Source organism: Rana temporaria, chromosome 6, assembly GCF_905171775.1.
Source record: "Rana temporaria chromosome 6, aRanTem1.1, whole genome shotgun sequence".
Classification (NCBI taxonomy): domain Eukaryota; kingdom Metazoa; phylum Chordata; class Amphibia; order Anura; family Ranidae; genus Rana; species Rana temporaria.
The window spans coordinates 116,266,311-116,286,682 of record NC_053494.1 but is presented as its reverse complement, the minus strand read 5'-3'; the positions used below and the strand labels follow the sequence as shown (position 1 = coordinate 116,286,682).

The following is a 20,372-nucleotide window of genomic DNA, read 5'->3' as shown; positions in this document are numbered from 1 at the left end:
GCTCATTAATTATTAACATTTATGGTTCATATTTTATATTATTAGTTGGCGCGAGATTTCTACCATTTTCATAAAGTGAAATAAAACCTGGAGTCAAGCCCTGTACACACAGCCAGGAATCCCGTCAGGAAAAAAAAAACTTTTTCCTGACGGGATTCCTGCCAAGCTTGCCTTGCAAAGCTGTGTATACAGACAGCCACTCCAAAAGAACCACCATTTTTTTGAATGGCAAAAACGCAGTGACCTCATCGACTACGACGAGCCGGCGTCTCGTCACATTAGATTCCGTCGCCACCATCTTGCTACACCCCACACTAACTTTGTATGCTACCGCTCATGTGTCTAAGTGTTAACAAGCATGCACGTTTTTTTTTACACTCAGGTAAGCATACAGCCGACCGGTTTTCTCAGCAGGAAACACTCTGTCGGGAAACCCGACGAGAAAATAGAGCGCAGGGTTCTCTATTTTCCCATCAGGATACCCGGGCGGGAAAACTGCTAGGGAGCATTCACACAGCCGGGATTCCTGGCTAAATGCTCTCCAGGCAGTTTTTCTGCCAGGAAAACAGGTTGCGTGTATGAGGCCTTAGATCAGGGATCCTCAAACTACGGCCCTCCAGCTGTTGTAGAACTACACATCCCATGAGGCATTGTAACACACTGACATTCACAGACATGACTAGGCATGATGGGAATTGTAGTTCCTGAACAACTGGAGGGCCGTAGTTTGAAGACCCATGCCTTAGATTTTAACACTAACATAAGGGGTTACAATAGTCATCTTTATTCATTTATGTAAAGCCCTTATCCCCCCCCCCCCCCCAAAAAAAAAAGGTAAAGAATATGTTTTTTTAAATGCTTTAAAAAGTGTTGGCAGGAGTTCAGCTTTATTTGATAGTAGGGTTGCACCGATACTGTTTTTTCTTTTTCTTTTACCAGTACTTATATCTTTGCGTTGCGATTTAAGTCCATACAAAATGGCTCAAATCGCACTGCAAAACATGTGGTTTGAACAGGAATTCAGTGATTCCTATCTGAATCACATGCAATTTCCCACATCGCTCCTATGTAACCCAGGCTGAAGTCACTATGACAAGTCTGGGTTCACACAGGAGCGGTGCGGAAACCTACATGTGATTTGGACAGGAATCGCACCGCATTCCTGTTCAAATCACGTGTGATCCTTTGCAGTGCGATTTGAGCCCATTTATTTAGTATAGCCTCAAATCGCAATGCAAAGGTATCGATTCTAGGTATTGGCGCATTTGCACAAGTACTCATGCAAATGTTTAGTACCAGCGCAACCCTAATTGTCAGATTAATCTAAATCTGCCAGTGCATCTAGCATTACACTAAGTAAAGCAAGCATCTAGCACAGAGGAATCCATCAAATCTTTCCATTATTGTAACAGCATTAAAAGCAATCCGCCAACACATTTCTGCCTAGAAGGTCCTTAATCATAGCTATGCAGCCACCACCCTAAAAAGGGGTTGTAAAGGTTTGGGTTTTTTCCACCTTAATGCATCCTATGCGCTGCTGTCAATCATATCCAATGACGTAGCGTGCCGGACGCGGGACCGAGGATACAGTGAGCAGCTATAGCGACCAGCTATAATCACAAGAGTTCGCCCGCAAGAGCTTTCCACCATGCTCGCTTGCATGAAGGTGGAAAGTTCTTGCAGGTGGGAGCCGAGGGACATCAGAAGACCAGGTTTGGGGCCACTCTGTGCAAAATTAGCTGCACAGTGGAGGGAAGTATAACATGTTTGTTATTTAAAAAAAAAAAAATGTTTTGTACGTTTTGGTTTTATAATGGTAATAAACCCAAAAACATATCTGTTTTTGGGTTTATTACCATTATAAACCCAAAACGTAGTTTGTTTTGTGTGTGGAAAGCTTTAGATTTACATAAATCAACTATGTAGTGCAGAAAGATCCATTCAGGTTATAAACAGCTAGGTAGCGCTCATACGATGTAGTTGTTGGTAAATCTAATGGCGACTGTACAGACTGTAAATGCGCATGAAAAGGTTTAAGCTTTTTTTTTTTTAAGATAACAGACATTGAATAAAATGTTTATAGACAAAAGAAAACTCAAAAAGAAAAATTCTTTAACCAACAAGACATTTAAAAAAAACATTACCATCATTTTTGAGAAATGTACAGATTTTGGGTTTCTCAGTCCGTGTTTACAGTTTTCCAAGTTTTTGCCAAAAAATGCAGGACACAGGGGTTATGATGCAACAAACAAGTAGAAAGATCTTCACGCCATTACTCTCTATGCAGTAGATATCTACCCCAGTTTATTTCTTTTATAAAGCAACTTCGTCACTATACAAAGAAAAAAAAAGAAAGACACAAACTACGTTCCAGTGTAAAGAGCATGCAATGTAGAGGTAACTGTATGCAATGTCCTACCATTAACCTGTACTGTATGTAAACTCCAAAAATAAACTTCTCTTATTTGTTCCCTTGTGGCCTGTGTATGTTATTGAAAGAATTTTGGTATACCTTGTGCAAAAACGTTATATCTCCTGTATACTTCCTGCAGTATTTCAAAGAGCCCTTCTAGTTCTTAATTTGGACTACAGAATAATTAGACTTATGTTGTGGAGATATGGGTAAGAGTAGTTCAGCAAAAGACATATAGGCAGGGCTGACACCACTCAGTCGACAAAAATGCTGTGGGGGTTTAATAAAATTCTGAGAATCTGGTGCAGCTGTGCATGGTAGCCAATCAGCTGGTTTCTATGCAGAGCTGCACCAGATTTTGCATGCTCCAGTTTTATATAAAATCAACCCCACTGTGTCATCTCACGCCAGAACAAAGGAGCTGGGTGCATTTCTGGCAAAGAAACGGGTATTTTTCTGTAGGTTTTTTAAAGGGATTAAAAAATATGCAAAAATGTGCATGTATTACAAATGTTTGTGGTTTCATTTTGCCTTGACGAATGCTTTAGGACCCTTTCACACTGAGGAGTTTTTCAAGCGGTTTAGTGCTAAAAATATCGCCTAAATAACGGATTAGCACTAAAAATAGCGCCTAAATACCGCCTGAAAAACTCCTGCCCAGTGTTCTCAATGTGAAAGCCCCGAGGGCTTTCACACTGAGGCGATGCGCTGGCGGGAGAGAACAAAATCTCCTGAAAGCAGCATCTTTGGAGCGGTGTGTATACCGCTCCTTCCCATTGAAAGCAATGGGACACCGCGGTAATACCGCCCGCAATGCGCCTCTGCAGAGGTGCATTGCGGGCAGTATTAACCCTTTTTCAGCCGCTAGCGGGGGTTAATACCGCACAGCTAGCGTCCGAATTCTGACGGTATAGCGCCGCTATTATTAGCAGCGCTATACTGCCACCGCACCTCCTGCCCCAGTGTGAAAGGGGCATTAGGCCTAAATGCTCTGCAAATCATCAGCACTAAACAGTGTTGTAACTTGCCTGTCCCTTTTTTGCCTCCTGAAAATTGCTAGTGCCCAGTGAGGCAGCCCATCATAGTGAATAAGAATATATAATAGGAATGTTTAAGAAAGGGGACTTCGAAATGTTTATAAGAAAAGGGCCAGTTTACTGTCAAGCTTTAGGGGGGCTGGACTCTGGCCAGTGGGAGTCAGGGGCAAGATAAAGCCGAGCAAAGGGCCACATCTGGCCTCCCAGGCTGCAGTTTAGAGACCACTGGTTTAAGAACTAAAGGAAGTAGTCAAGTGGAACACTGCCTTGAAGTATCTGAACATTGCCAAACGGAACAGGTCGATAGCTAGGCATAATAGCAATCTTTTTTTTCCCCTAGCACAGTGACAGAGTTTCTTTAAACAAACACTTGCAAAAGAAGATTTTACCAAAAACACCCACTGAATTAAAAGTGAAAATCTCTAAAATGGAAGGTTTTCTTCAATTCCACTGGGAAAAGCCATAACAAAGCAGAGAGCAGGTTTTACAAATGTTTGTGTTTTTTTTTTTAATATTACTTCAATTAAGCCAATACAGACAACGCATTTTTTTTCTTTTTTCTTTCTTTTTTTAAAACCCATGCCCCACAAAAATAAAAAGATACACCAAACATTTGTACATAATGAATTGTGTAGCATGGACACTTCTAAGAACATATTTCCTACATCTCCTGGGCAGGTGCTGGAACAATGAAGTTATTCATGGTGTCATGGTTATTCTACTTTAGAAGTGAAGCAGTTCCAAAGTCCCCAGCTCGTTCTCGCCCTGTCTTCACATTACCATGTCTTTTCCATGCTGGATCCTCACTGTTTAGAAGCAGAGAAGACAGAAAGGCCATAACTGATGCAGTATGCAGAAGTTGCTCATCTTGGTACATCATACTGTTGCAGCTGAAATGAAGTGATGTTCAGGTGACAACAGCTGGCTTGATACGGCGAGAAATGAAACAGTACGTAGGGAAGGTAAAACAGCATATTACAAAATAAAAGAAAAAAATCCAACATGGCAAATAAAGGAAGTGCCAAAAAAAAAGGGATGAAAAAACCCGGGAAATTTTAAAACGAAGAGTGTCCCCCAGTCTGTTCCTGATAAACTTCAATAACATCTTCCTCTTCCATGCCCAGCTGTAAAACAGAGAAGAAGACAGGGTTATATCACAAGAGTTATTCATCAGAAGATTTTAATGTTTTAAATGAAAACCAACAGAGCGCGGTAGCAGTCTTTGACAACACTTCTTTGTCAAGGTATCACGATCAAATGACAAAAATAACCATTTGCAGGACACTGCATTCAGCTTCCAGCCCAGTCACTGTGTCCAAGGCCATTATAGTAACATTGTGGTTACAGCAACAAAACCACACTACTTGTACATTGTGCAGCAGTTAAACAACATAGTTGACGATCATGTTTGATGTCACACCTCATCAAGATGTGCTGCAAGTGTTTGGGAAGAGACAAGACCAACAGTCGTTACCTTCTTCATATTATGCAGTAAACTACATTTTGTTAAAGCGGAGGTTCCGCCAAATTTTTGATTTTTTTTTAAAAGTCAGCAGCTACAAATACTGCAGCTGCTGACTTTTAAAAAATAGACACTTACCTGTCCAGCACGCTCGCGATGTCATCAGCCGAGGATGACATCGCACCGCCATCCTCGGTTAGGGAATCGGGAAGTGAAGTGTTGCGGATTCACTGCCCGGTTCCCTACTGCGCAATACACGGGTAGCGCGCCGTCACTGGCCCCCGCTCTCTCCTGGGAACAGTGCATTTCCTGGGAGACAGCAGGGGGGTGCGGGTAGGGGCTTGTCTGCCGCACAAATTGTTCCCAGAAGTAGGTGCATCTACCCTATCTTAGACAGGTATCTGCACCCCTCCTCCCCCCTGATAGTTGCCAAATGTGACACTGGAGGGGGGGTGGGTTCCGAAAAGTTAAAGCTCCATTTTTGGGTGGTGCTCCGCTTTAAATAGTTCAACCTAGGAGGAAAAAAAATGTAATATCTCTTTGTGGCTGTTGATGGAAGTTTTCCTATCGGACTATTCTGCTGCTTAGAAATTCAAATAGAATAAAAAATTATGGCAACATGACATGCATGAATCTACTGCATTTATGACACCCCACTCATGAAGAATAGCAATGCTAGTGTTCACCCCTGCATATCTGACCCACAGGCCCAACAACAGATACCAACAGACCCAACTTCAGCGTGCCGCTGCAGGAAGACAATTGGGCATCTACCTGGTATGAAGAGGACAAAGGTCATGGCCTTACAAAGCAGGGGAACAGATACTTGATGTTGGAATCCCCAGGAAGCGCACACTGATCTGTTGGAGAGCGCATGTAGAAATGCTTGAGGAGCTTTTCCTGTTATAGTGTAAACCCTTTTGAGATGAGCGGTCTTATCCATCTAGCGATGTCCGATTTTTGGCCACGACAAGATCCGGAGAGCAAGATGAAGAGAGAGGGGATGATTTTCTAAAACTGAAGTGCAAAATCTGGTGTAGCTCTGCACAGAAATCAATCATCTTCCAGGTTTTTTTGTCAAAGTTTAATTGAACAAGCTGAAGTAAGAAGCGAATTGGCTACCATGCCCAGTTGCACCAGATTTCACACTATCCAGTTTTAGTAAATCAATCCCAGTCGGTTTTGTTTGTTTTTTGGTAGAAGATGTAGCTTTGGTGTATATTCTGATGGTTCTGCCTATGTCTAGGCAGTGAAAAGCTTTTGGGTGTTTCAGAGTAGGGCACAAAGTAACAGGTCTTCACTGAGGTAGACTGATGTCGCCTTAGGAAGGTGGCCATGGTCATAAAACGAACTTGTCCTTGTGAGAAAACAGCTGCTGCTATGTGTGAAACAAGTATAAAAAAAAAAATGTGTTGGCAACCAAGAAGGCTACTTTGCAGCAGAGATCATCTAAGGGGGATTTCCCTGATGGGTTCAAAGGGCGGTTTCAGGGAAGAGAGAACTGGATTAAGGTGCTGCAAGGGGGCCTAATACACACTGGTATATGGTGTTCATACCAGGCAAAGAAGGATTACAGGTACAAATGGTGTACATCTCTGGAAATGGCTTTTCTTGCTTTAACTACTAGCCAACCAGCTAACGCAGATATAATGCGGCAGGTCGGCTCTCCTGCGTGAATGGCTGTATGCCGTACCACCAAAAGAAAGCTCTATTTGTCGGGGGGGGACGTCAATTTTGTTAGGGTACATCGTAGCACGACCGCACAATTGTCAGTTAAAGTGATGCAGTGCCGTGTCGCAAAAAATGGCCTGGTCATGAAGGGTGCAAATCCTTCCGGGGCTGAAGTGGTTAAGCAAGGTAGGGAAGGGGATGACAGACTCGAACCCTTTTAGGACCTGAACTTGTAAAGATCTTTAAAAACTTGAACTTCTACAGCCATGCAATTAAAGCTAGAGACTTAGAAGCAAATGGAATAGAGGGTCTAGGGACAGCAAGTCAGGCCAGTTGGGAAGAAGCCAGGGACTGTCCAACAGTCTGAGTATGCCTGTACCAGAATCTTCTGGGCAAATTTGGTGCGTCTCTTGCTCTATTCTGCGTGGAAGTTGAGGCAAAATGCGCATGGGAAGAAATGCATAGATCAGCCTGAAATGAGTCCATGGCATTACCAGAGCATCCAATGCAAGTTATATCTAGAGGATAATTCGCACCGTGAGCATAAGCACATTTGCAAATTCATTTTGCATATTCTTTGAAGTTTTGATATGGGGTGAGAAATCTTCTGTGGCTTCCTCTAGCACCACCTTACAGGTCCTCTCCATTTCCTTCTATGTTTGGCTCTCCCAGGGCAGGCATATTGGGATTCTACTCACTACAGACGTACAGCTGAAGGAGCCTGGCATTTCTGAGGCGTGGACAATGATGTAATAAAGCAGCTAGCTGCATGAAGAATTGTGACACTGGTGCAAAAAAAAGTCTGCGTTAGTCGGGTGGGTTGCTTGGGGCGTGCCTGAAACAAAGCTAAAATCATATGGGTACACACGATCCAATTGTTGGCAGGGGATTGTCTGTTGTCCTAAAATCTGACTGTTAGTACACTCCTTCTGGCACTTGTTGTCCCAACTTTCAGCCAACAAATGTTAAAAGGACATGCTAGTAAATTTTCAGGTGGACAGCAGTCTGTTGTCCGACTTTCGTATCGTCAGTACACAAGTCCATCACACAAAAGTAGAAAGTACAAACACGCATGCTCGGTATCAATGCTCAAACACGAAATTAGCAGAAGAGGCCCAAAGGGTGGTGCTCAAGAGCTGAAATTACTCGTAGCATGTCACGGAGTTTGTTTGTTGGCTGAAAATTGTGTACCGTTAGTATGCAAGACAAGTTCCTGGCACACGTCCTTTGGACAAAAATTAGACACTCGATTGGCCAACAATCGGATCGTATGAGGCTTTAGTCAGTCCCATGGTTGGACTGAAGTTACACTGATCCAGATGCACTGCTTCTATTGTTGTATTAGAACAGGGGTCACTAAACAATGGCCCTCCAGTTGTTCAGGAACTACAATACCCATCGTGCCTAATCATATCTGTGAATCTCAGAGTTTTACAATGACTCATGGGAAGTTTCAGAGATCCCTGTATTAGAAGACTGTGAAAAAAAAACACCACACTTACACGCACTCGAAATTGGGTTAACATACACGCACTTTGACCACGCGGTCTCTAAAAAAAGAGAGACGAAGGACTAACGGGGCTGGTTGAGCGGGCTAGATCCTCTCACTCCCTTATAGGGAGTCCCTCTGCCCCATTGGGCTTCAAAGCGGAGCAGGTAGGACGGTCTGTGTGGGAGGACCCCCTCACACACCCGCCGTTGCCACCCGGGGAACGGAGAAAGGTGGCAGATTGCCTCTGGGGGAGGCCTGCCTACTCCTGCAGTCCGGCTTCTCTCTCGAGTACACCCACAAAATACACTTTAAAAAAATATATATATATATATATAAATAAAAAAGAAGACTGTGAAAATAGGATTTTTTATAACAGCTTACCTGTAAAATCCTTTTCTTGGAGTACATCATCACAGGACACAGAGAAGCATAGTAATTACTATGTGGGTTATAGAGTCTACCTTCAGGTGATGGACACTGCCCCCTTTAAGGCAGGAAGTTCCCTCCCCTATACAACCCCTCCCATACCGGGAGTACCTCAGTTTTGTAGCAAGCAATAAGTGTCCCAATTCCCCATAAAGAGGGGCGGGAACTCTGTGTCCCGTGATGTACTCCAAGAAAAGGATTTTACAGGTAAGCTGTTATAAAAAATACTATTTTCTTTCTCATACATCACGGGACACAGAGAAGTATAGCAATTACTATGTGGGATGTTCTAAAGCAATGCTAATGAGGGGAGGGAGACCCAAAAAAAATAAGCCGGGCGCCATCAGACGTGAGGGATCAAACTGCAGCCTGCAGCACACTGCGCCCAAAGGCAACTTCCTCGGTTTTCCTTATATCCAATTGGTAAAATTTAGTGAAAGTATGGACAGACGACCAAGTCGCAGCCTTGCAGACCTGAGCCATGGAGGCTTGATGATGCACTGCCCAGGAAGTACCCACCGCTCTAGTGGAATGTGCTTTAACCTTAAACAGAGGAACCTTTCCCTTCAAGCCATAGGCTTGAGTAATGATTTGTCGAATCCATTTGGAGATAGTGGACTTAGACACTGCCTGTCCACATCTGGGACATTCTGGCAGAATAAATAAAATGTCTGTTTTCCAAATCTGAGCAGTAGCCTTAAGATAGATCCTAACTGCTCTCAGTACATCCAGAGTATGCAATGACTTCTCTTTTGCAGAACTAGGCTCTGGAAGAAACAAATCCTGGTTCAAATGAAAGTTTGAAACAACCTTAGGAAGGAAGGCCGGATGGGGCTGTAGGACTACTCTGTCCTTGTGAAGAATTAGGTATGGCTCCCTTACATAAGGCCGCCAACTCTGATACCCTCCTAGCAGAGGTTGTGGCCACCAAAAAAAACACCTTCCTGGTCAAGAGGACCAAGGGAATGTGAGCCAGAGGCTCAAAGGGTTGCCTCTGCAAAGCAGAAAGGACCAGATTCAGATCCCACGCAAGGGGGTATTGATTGGAGGATTAACACGGATCACCCCTTGTAAGAAGGTCTTAACCAGAGAATGTGTAGCCAGTGGCCTTTGAAAAAATATTGATAAGGCCGAGATCTGGCCTTTGATGGTGCTTAAGGCCAACTTCATGTCTGCCCCCAACTGCGGAAAATCTAGAATTCTGCCAATGACATACCTTCGGGGATGCCACCCTTTGGCTTCGCACCAGGCCACATAAGACTTCCAAACTCTGTAATAAATAAGCCTGGACGCTGGCTTTCTGGCATTAATTAGAGTAGACGCTACTGAATTAAAGAGACCCCTCCTCTTTAGGATATGGGATTCAACAGCCAGACCGTTTAAATTTAGAGACCGCAAGGAAGGGTGGAATATTGGCCCCTGAGAAAACAGGTCTGGACGAAGCGGAAGAGTCCATGGATGTCCCACTGACATCCTTACAATCTCTGCGTACCAAGCCCTTCTGGGCCAAGCTGAAGCGACTAGAATCACTTTTTTCTTCTGAATTTATCCTGCGAAGGAGACGGGGTAATAATTGCAGCGGAGGAAACACTTAAATTAGGGAAAATTTATCCCAGGGAAACACCAGCGCATCCATTCCGCAAGCGAGTGGATCCCTCGTCCGGGACAGAAAGTTGTCCACCTCCGCATTAAATCTTGATGCCAAGAGATCCACATCTGGTGTTCCCCACCTCTGACAAATGCCCTGGAAGATGTCGGGGTGAAGAGTCCACTCTCCTGGGAGCAACTGTTGGCGACTTAGAAAGTCTGTCTGCCAATTGTCTATTCCCGGAATGAAAAATCGCAGATATGCTTTTCCGCCCAGATTTGAACTGACCAACTGAACTAGCTCCCTTAAAGGATCGACCTTTATCTGGGGCAAAAAAATATGTTTCTCTGATCTGTGTCTATGAGTAGACCTAAATACTCAAGTCTTTTCACAGGCACCAAGGCTGACTTGTCCAGGTTGAGAACCCAACCTATGGATTCCAGGTATCTCACGGTTCTGTGTACTGCCGAGTTTAGATCGGCAACTGAACGATCTACCAACAACAGATCGTCCAGATATGTAAAAGGGGGGAACTAATGCGCAAAACCACTCTAAACAAGGGCACTAAAACTTAAATAATAAAATACTAAGATAAAATGAATGAGAAAATTAAAATTAAAAAGCAGCAGCCACTACTAAAAAGGTGCTCACACACCGAGGATCATATGAAGAAGAGGGGGTGTAGTGGCGCTTGCCAAATAAAAATTATTAAATGGTCAATATAAATAATCTCACATATACGCAAACGCACATCAACGTAAATGACTGACCAGTGTATCCAATTTAAACGTGTTCCACTCCTATTTCCTTATATCACACCATACATCAACAACCATGATGAGAGGGATGGATAACGTGAAGATAATAAAAATTCAAAAGTAGGTGACTGAAAATGTTTTTTCCAGTCAAAAAAATTGCAATAATAAATATAAAATGTGCAAAAAAAATTCCTGAATAAGTGAAAAGTCCCATGCAAAAAATCATAAATATATGAACAGTGAACAAGTAAAATCCAGAATATATGATCAATAATAAATAATTTCAAGATAGTCTATTATGTGCACAAAAACGTGCCAAAATTAAATAAAGAGTGTTCAAACTAATAACAGTGCTTCAATAAAATTTCCAAAGTGCACAGTGCTCCAAAAAACAAAGTCCGATAATTAAGTGCTTGATTGGATAATCCCCAAAGTGCAATAGTGCTTGAAAAATGATGCTGCAATCCACCGCACGATCATTTAGTGTAGTTGTGCAGATCAAGCCTTATTATAAGGTATTCTGGCCTCTCACCTGAAATAAGGCTAAATGAGCCTATTATTGATGTCACCGAATCCCCAGCAGGTTCAAATGCGAATCCGTTTCTCCAGGTCAGCCCAGCTTACTTCAAACATCAGACCGCAGATTTCCCAGATCGCTCCCACACTGGCACTCAATGAAAACACAGTGGAATCCCCATAGTGTAGTAGGCAAATAACATTTTAATAGAAAATTAATAGCACTCACATAAAATGACTGATCAGCATGCAGATGATGACAGTGTTAAGTTTTCAGCAGTTCTCCGCTCTCGGCCGCGAGCGGAGATGACGTCACCGACGGCTCTCCTCTGACGCGTTGCAGATCGACGCCACTTAATCATAGGTTGAAGAGCCGTGGGTGGGCACTCTAAGAGGTATACACCTCCTTCCGTTCTACATGAGATCAAGTCTTTGATTTTATACTCTTTTGCTGTAAAGCTGGATTTAAAAAAGTTTGTTTTCTTTTTGCTTTCTTTAGTATGTTTACAAGTAAAACAAGTCTTGCATGGGTAACCCAGTGTTTTCATTGAGTGCCAGTGTGGGAGCGATCTGGGAAATCTGAGGCCTGATGTTTGGAGTAAGCTGGGCTGACCTGGAGAAACGGATTCACATTTGAACCTGCTGGGGATTCTGTGACATCAATAATAGGCTCATTTAGCCTTATTTCAGGTGAGAGGCCAGAATACCTTATAATAAGGCTTGATCTGCACAACTACACCCCCTCTTCTTCATAAGATCGTCCAGATAGGCTACTATAGATATGCCCTGAGACCTAAGATTGGCCAACAGGGGGGCTAGTACCTTCGTGAATACACAAGGTGCGGTGGCCAGACCGAAAGGAAAGGGCACGAACTGAAAATGTTGTTAATTTATTGCGAAGCGTAACCACTTCCGATGGTTGAGGAAGATAGGTATGTGTAGGTATGCGTCCTTTATATTGATGGACGCTAATAGTTCCACTCCTTGTAAGGAGGCGACCACCGACCGGATCGCTTCCATCCGGAAAGATCGGACATTTAGGAACTGGTTTAAGGCCTTGAGATCCAGAATAGGGCTTACGTTTCCATTTGGCTTGGGAACGGTGATAAGATTTGAATAAAAACCCAAACTTTGCTCTTCCAGCAGCAGTTCCCTGATCACCCCTTGGCATAACAGATGATCCAAGGCCAATGCTAGGGCTTTTCTTTTTCCCAGGTCTTTCGGGACGCTTGAGGCCAGGAAGCGGGGTGGAGGAAATTCGCGCAAAATCCAGCCTGTAGCCCACAGAAACCGTAGAGAGGACCCAATTGTCTTGGATCCTCCCTTGCCAAGCCCCTGAAAACAGCTGAAGTCTCCCCCCCCCCACATTCATAATGCCGACTTAGGTGCAGGCTTGGCCGGCTTACGGTTCCAAGGTTTTTTGGAGGCCTGAGGCTGGTCTTGCGGTTTTCCTCCCGCATTAAACAATCCGGGAGGCCATCGGAACTGCCTGGCAGTGGAAGTGCTAGGAACACGAGAGGAAGAATTTTTAAAGGAGGGGGTACCCCTAAACCTTTACTTCACTGGTAACAGTGTGCTTTTGCCACTGGAAATTTTCTGGATAAATCTATCCAGATCTTTCCCAAATAAACGCTCCCCGTGGAAAGAAAACCCTGCCAGAAGTTTCTTGCAAGGGGTTTCAGCTGACCAGTTCTTCAACCAGAGTAGTCTGCGCAAATGAACTAAAAGGAGCGTGAGACGGGAGGACTGTTGTATGGAGTCCTTGATAGCATCTACCGCAAAGCATAATGCCTTGGAAAATTCAGCCAATTCCCGAGCCTGTTGAGCTGCAATATCCTTCAAGACCACCTTTAACTGGTCTTTTAAGGCTTGGCAAATACCAATAGCCGCTACTGCAGGTTGGGCTACCCCTCTGGCTGTAGCGAACAAGGTTTTCAACAGCGTTTCTAATCTCTTGCCTGTCGGGTCTTTGAACATTTGAACGTTGTCCACCAGACAGGTCAAAGTCTTGTTCACACAAGATATAGCTGCGTCCACCGTAGGGACACCCCACTGTTTAGTGAATTTCTCCTCCATGGGGTATAAAACCGAAAACATTTTAGGAGGAAGAAACACTATCTGGATGTTCCCAATCCTTATAGATAAGACCTTCCAGTAGAGGATGAACTGGGAAGGAATAGGTAGCTTGAGGGGCTTTTAAAGAACCCAAGGAAGAGACTGAACTCGATGCTGGCTCTAAAAGGGGCAACTTGAAGGCCGAACGGACCATCTCAGTAAGGGACTGCACCAACAATCTTTCGAACTGAGAAACCGAAAATGGTTCCCCCAGGGTAGAATCCTCAGAGTCCGAGACCTCTGACTGACCATCTACCTGATCCCCTGAGGGTAAATCAACCTCTTCCAAGGATAGTTGTTCCGCCATGAGGAACTCTGCAGAGGGAGTGGGGGACCTTGTGCGTTTTTCTCTCCCTGGTTCACCCTGGGCCTCCTCTAATTTATCAGGAGAGGAAATAGCCACAGGAGCATGCCCGAGATCCTCCGAGCCTGATGGCAATCCCTTTGCACTTCTAGTCCCTGAGCCTTTTGCCATAGTAAAGGCGAGGTACTCACAAAAATTGCCAATAGACCAGCACTGACGCTGCTATTTGATGGTCAGCGAGATGCAGAGCCCACTATGCGCATTAAGCGAATGTCACTGTCCACTATCCAGTAGAAATACTGAAAACTTGTGCACAAATACTCTGTGTCTACCGTCAGCCAGGATGGGTGAGGTGGACTGAGCTTTTATGGACAGGGTGCAAGTCACCTGACCTGCTCTGTCCTGCAATCTCTAGCCTCAGAGAACAGCTGAGATACGCCGCTGCGCGTTCATCATGGGGCAGCGCACGCAAATGTTGCCGCACACGCATCTGAAGCCCCACGCATATGCGTGCGCACTAGATGAGGCGCATAAATTTACCGCAATTGCGCGCCTATGACATGTACTATGCACGCCCACGCACGTGGCGCTGACGCTCCTGTGCACAAGGTCTGGCGCCAACCGCAGCTACCATGTGAGGACCAGGTAAGACCACTTGTAGCCAAAACTTTTGGACAACTTTTCCCTGCTATTATCAGCACAGGAGGGGGCTAAATGACTGAGCATAGACACCCCTCCTCCCCACTGTATTACCAGGACAAGTGATAGGAGAGGCACAGACAGGCAGCTTAGGCAAAGCATAATGGCTCAAAAAGAAGGAAACTTTCAGAACCAAGTTCTGAAAGCACCTTCACTTACCTGATCCAACGCCGCAGGACTCTGCAAACACAGACAGCCCAATCTTTGCCCATCACGGAGAGCAAAGTCTGCAGACCTTCAGGGACCGGGGTCCATGGACAGGAACACCACACCCCTGGACCTGTACTGCATCCTGTCAGTAAGCTTTTTGGTATTGGGTATGACCAAAATCCCTGAACCCCAGGATCCAGCCCTCAATGAGAAGCATTACAAAACCTCGTTCTTCTTAACCGAGGCCCAGGTACCGACCACTTTGGCTAAGAAGCAATTTGGACAGATGCGGAAGTAGGTTTGCTATAAAGCGAAGCTTTCCAAGATGTTTATCGCGTGACGACCACCTTAGACACTGGCGAAATGGGAGGGAACTTCCTGCCTTAAGGGCGTGCCAGTGTCCATCACCTATAGGTAGACTATAACCCACATAGTAATTACTATGCTTCTCTGTGTCCCGTGATGTACGAGAAAGAAAAGTTGTTTAAAGGTTCAAAGTAAAACAGCAGTCTAGTTAGCGAACATCAATTTCTCCAAAACGGAAAAGAGGTCCATCATCTTGGGACACCAGCAAAAAACCGAGGACCCACAGAGTGAGGTAGGGTCATGGGGGGGACATGTCCCCGAAAATCTTTGCCAGTGACCAGTCACCTGACGGTACCAGCCTAGAACCCAAAGTCTATAAATATTTAAGCCTTTGTCCTGTATGATTAAAATAACTATTTCTATATCACATGCCTGCAACAAACTATGCAATATTTGTACACAACTAACCTCTTTCGGGGTCTGGTGATCTGAAATTCTCTGTCCTTCAAAAAGAAACCTTAGAGAATTCATGGGAACGCCCTAAAAAAAAAAAAGAAAAGATAAATGTTATTTATTAATACAATGGCAAAAGGGTATAGCCCAAAATGGGTTGACTAAACAGTGGGGAAAAGTTACTACTAGCCTCAGTTTAAGCCCAATAGCAAATGGTTAAAATAAAAAATAAAATACTAAAGCAAAATAAACTCCTAATCTTCCAGAGTAACAAAACAGAAAGTGAACTGCAAAAAGTGGTTATATAGTAATATATTAAAACAAACCATGACAAGTGCCAGGCCTCCAGTCCTCTGGAGAAATATACCAAACCGATCACCTAAAATTGCCATCTTCCTTATACTAGAATACTGGACATGGAAGGTGAATGTATGCGCCTTTTATGACAGAAAAATTAAGAAGAACTCCATCGCAAAGGTGATCAGAGTTGTGTGGAGACGTTATTGTGGGTGAAAATTAAATCAAATCAATCTACACGGGGTCGATAATACTAGCCCTGGTACTTTATGAACCTGTATTACACGGTTTGGCAAAAGAGAAGCTTTACTTCTGTGAGGAGGAGTAGTTACTGTGGGGCAATCACAATGCAATACAGAAAACAGCAAAAGTGCAACAACAATAGCACATAGAGACTAATATGCAAAGAATCTTTCGTTCCAGAGAGCTACTGTGTTTTGCACATCACAGCCCAATGAAATAACCAGGGCTTGACAAACCCTGGGCACCAGGTCACAATTGCGACTAGAATTAGCGACCTGGCACCTAGGGTGGCACAGCTGGGGTACCCGGTCTTCGTGCGCACCCCCCCTAGCGATCGTGTCGGGCCACGCTGTCCGGTAATTGAGGCCGCGGCTTTGCGGCCTTCTGCAGTCCTATGGTTCCTTCTGGAATCTGGCGCCCTCTTGTGGTGGCCGTTGGTTTGACAAGACAACCAGCAATGCTAATGGGGCTTCCCTGCCTGTTGCCATCTCCCTCCCTTTACTTAGAACCCCCATAAATAAATAAATAAATAAATAAATATATATATATAAATTTTTTATTATTATTCTAACAGCCTAGAGAATAAAATGGCGGTCCTTGCAATACTTTGTCACACCAGATAAGACAAACAGACAATTTCTTTCACCGCTCCAGGTGAGTCTCGTAGATCATCAAGGGTAGTTTGAACCACCAGGGTGCCGGCAATGCTGATTGTAGCAAAAACGAAAAGAACTCTGGACAGCCGCACTCCAAAATGACTTAAAATAAAGTTGGTCTTTTAATGTAAAAAGTACATACAGGCACTGCAAACAACAGATACAGATTGGCCGACGCGTTTCACGCTGCAATTCAGCGCTTAGTGACTAAGCGCTGAATTGCAGCGTGAAACGCGTCGGCCAATCTGTATCTGTTGTTTGCAGTGCCTGTATGTACTTTTTACATTAAAAGACCAACTTTATTTTAAGTCATTTTGGAGTGCGGCTGTCCAGAGTTCTTTTCGTTTTTAATACTTTGTCACACCGTATTTGCAAGAAAAAAAATACATACACTTTTAAAAAAAATTAAAAATAAGACAACAGTAAAGTTAGCCCGATTTATTTTATGTTGTAAAAGATAATGTTACCCCCGAGTAAATTGATAGCCAACATGTCACGCTTCAAATTGCGTCCGCTTGTGGAATGGTGACAAACTTTTACCCTTTAAAATCTCTATAGGCGATACTACAGGTCGCATGTTTTGAGTTACAGAGGAGGTCTAGAATTATTGCTCTCGCTCTACCAATCGTGGCGATGCCTCACATGTGTGGTTTGAACACCGCTTTCATATACACTGGCTCTCCCACCTCCGTGGTGGCGTGCATTCCACCAGCTGCTGACACTATCCAGACGATCAGGAAGTGACGTAGGACATACATGTGACCAGGTTCCGCCGACGTACGTTTCGTATAGTTACGTTTCCAAGCCCCTTAAAAACATAACTATACGAAAACGTACGTCGGCGGCGGAACCTGGTCATGTGTACTATGTCCTATGTCACTTCCCTGGAGGTGGGAGAGCCAGTGTTTTTTTATCAAAGCTTGCAGCCCCAGTGCTGGGAGAAGGGCACTTTTTATGTGAGTAGCCAATTGTCTGGTGTTTTTATCCCATTTTAATAAAATAGCGTTGCACTATGGAAGCTCTCTGTTTGTACTCCATGTTCTAAAATCTCAACATTCCGAGGGTGAGGTATTGTACATGCTCCAGACGATTTATATGTCTGCAGGCATTATCCTGATCAAGCGCATCTGACAGTCTTTTTCATTGAAGAGGTCAACCAGGTCTGGTAAGCACAATTTACTACTTGTGCACATTGGGTGTCGTACTAATTATCCAGGTGGTGTAAGATCAATTAAGTTTGCACGATCGGAGACGGTTTTTGTATCACAGCAAGAAATATATCTAGAGGATATTCGAGCATTGATGTTGCATCTTTGTTTGCACCAATGGGACTTTATTATTTACTATTAATTGATTTATCACGTACAACAGGACACATTTTTATTAATTTACTTGTTGTTGCATATTATAGGATAAGTTGTGTAATTACATATTACTCCATAGCGCCCCCAGTACACTTTTTATACACACACACACACACACACTAAGACAAATATGTAATTCTAAACATCAGTGAGCCACAGCCTGCAATTCAATTACCTGTCTCTGACAGTATGATTCTTTCAGCTTTTTCAGGTGCGTCGTCATCTTTACCTTAAAGTGAATTTCACTGCTGTCCTAAAAAAAAAAAAAAAAAAAAAAGCTGGTCGTCAAGGACAAAACGAGTAGTATCTGATTTATTACTCACTAGCAAAAGGTAAATGTTACAAAATGGGTAAAGTTGGGGATATTACAAATAATTCTGAAAGTGTTTGCCATTCAGACCAAATCTTTGTTTCATCGGACCAGAGCATTTTGTTTCTCATGGTCTGAGAGTCCTTTAGGTGCTTTTTGGCAAACTCCAGGTGGGCTGCCATGTGCCATTTACTGAGTGGGCTTCTGTCTGGCCACTCTACCATACAGGCCTGACTGGTGGAGTGCTACAGAGATGACTTCTCTCCTGGAACGTTCTCCGCTCTCCACAGAGAAATGCTAGAGCTACGTCAGAGTGACCATCGGGTTCTTGGTCACCCAAGGCCCTTCTCCCCCAATCAGGTTGTTGATCAGTGGAATGTTTTTTATTTTTAATACATTTTCAAAGATTAAAAAAAAAAAAAAAAATCACATTGTCATTATGGGGTATCGTTTGCAGAGTTTTGAGGAAAATAATGAATTGAATGCATTTTGGAATAAGGCTGTAACATAACAAAATGTGGAAAAGGTGAAGCGCTGTATATGCACTATAAAGGCAGAAAGTATGTGAAGTAGACGAGTGCAGAAGCTATGACTGCTGGCAATGTATGAAAGGTGAGTGTGGAGGGTATAAGGCAGCGTATGAGCAGAAGAGTATGGAGGGAATGACGGAAGGCAGTTTATGCAGGAAAGTTGTGGTGCAATGGATCGTCATTGATCCGTCATCCGAACGGGTCAACGTGTTAGGTTCGGCACACCACGTGATCCACGGATTGTGAGCGCCACTGTCTCGACCATAGGAAAGGCCGCGGCTTTGGTCTAGCGTCCGGAGCGGCGGCCATCTTGGTCCACTCTTTAGCATCCATTATGGTCTTCTATTGTTTTTAAATATATGTGCCATTTGTTTTCTGCTACATGTATCCGGCCCCATAGCATGTCTATCAGTTAATCCTTCTCCTCCCCTTCCGCGCCCTCCTCCTTCATTTAAAATGAGCTTATGCCGTCCTCTGTGTTAAGTCTGTTGAGAAAGGAGCGCAGCTGACCATACGATCGTAGCGCGCGTGCTCAGAAAACGCGTCCACTAATGATGACGCCATCTCCCTGCTGCATCCCCCCCCCCCCCCCCCCCCCCCCCCGAGTTCCAAGCCTTGTTTTGATCACCAGTTCCTCCTCCTCAGTAGCGGGCATCTACATGGAGTGATATTGGAGCCATACTTAAACTGCCCAGCGAGGGACAGAGACACAGACGGAGGGAGCAGCTTTGCAGGAGCGGCCACCTTGACCTGATATTGGGACCTATAGGCTCATGTAACTTCATCTAAATGTGAGTGCATTAACCATGTTTATCAAATCCTCCTATATACAGTGGGGGGGGGGGGGGGTGTGGACATCTGGACTTTACAGTGGGGGGGGGGGGGGATGTGGGCATTACGGGGAGAGGGGAGAGGGTGATGTGGGCATTACGGGGGGAATGATCAGATTCATGACTCTGATCCGAGGAACGATCCGAACCATGAGTTTTTTTATCCGTTGCACCCCTACAGGAAAGGAGTGTGGAGGGTATAAAAGGGGCGATATGCGCAGAGAAGAGTGCAAAGGGTATGAGAATGGGCAATATTTGCAGGATAAAAGTGCAAGGTATGAGAGGGCACAGTATGTGCAGAAGAGGGGCATGGAGGGAAGAACGGTAGGCAGTGCAGCATGCAGGAAAGGAGTGTAGGGAATAAAAGGATTTTTGTACTCACCGTAAAATCCATTTCTCTGAGTTCATAGACGGACACAGCATCCTTTGACCTTAGGGTTATGTTCTTCCTACCAGGAGATTTTAAATCTCCTGGTAGGAAGAAGCATAACCCTAAGGTCAATGAAGGCTGTGTCCGTCTATGAACGAAAGAGAAAAAAGGATTTTTGTACTCACCGTAAAATCCATTTCTCTGAGTTCATAGACGGACACAGCCTTCATTGACCTTAGGGTTATGCTTCTTCCTACCAGGAGATTTAAAATCTCCTGGTAGGAAGAACATAACCCTAAGGTCAAAGGATGCTGTGTCCGTCTATGAACGAAAGAGAAATGAAAGGGAACGGTGTGCGCAGAAGAAGAATGTGGAGAGAACG

At 44.2% G+C, this 20,372-nt stretch overlaps 1 protein-coding gene across 1 annotated transcript in view; it reads right to left on the bottom strand.

Annotated features, from left to right (window-relative positions):
- Positions 1-3,949: 3,949 nt before the first annotated feature.
- Positions 3,950-20,372, bottom strand: part of SUMO1 (small ubiquitin like modifier 1) — a 29,983-nt gene continuing 13,560 nt past the window's right edge. The window contains exons 3-5 of the mRNA XM_040357233.1: positions 18,126-18,203; positions 15,406-15,477; positions 3,950-4,574 (exon numbers count right to left, since the gene is read on the bottom strand). Coding sequence (XP_040213167.1) covers positions 4,506-4,574; positions 15,406-15,477; positions 18,126-18,203 — 219 coding nt within the window. The 3' untranslated portion in view covers positions 3,950-4,505. The remainder of the gene's footprint in view (positions 4,575-15,405; positions 15,478-18,125; positions 18,204-20,372) is intronic.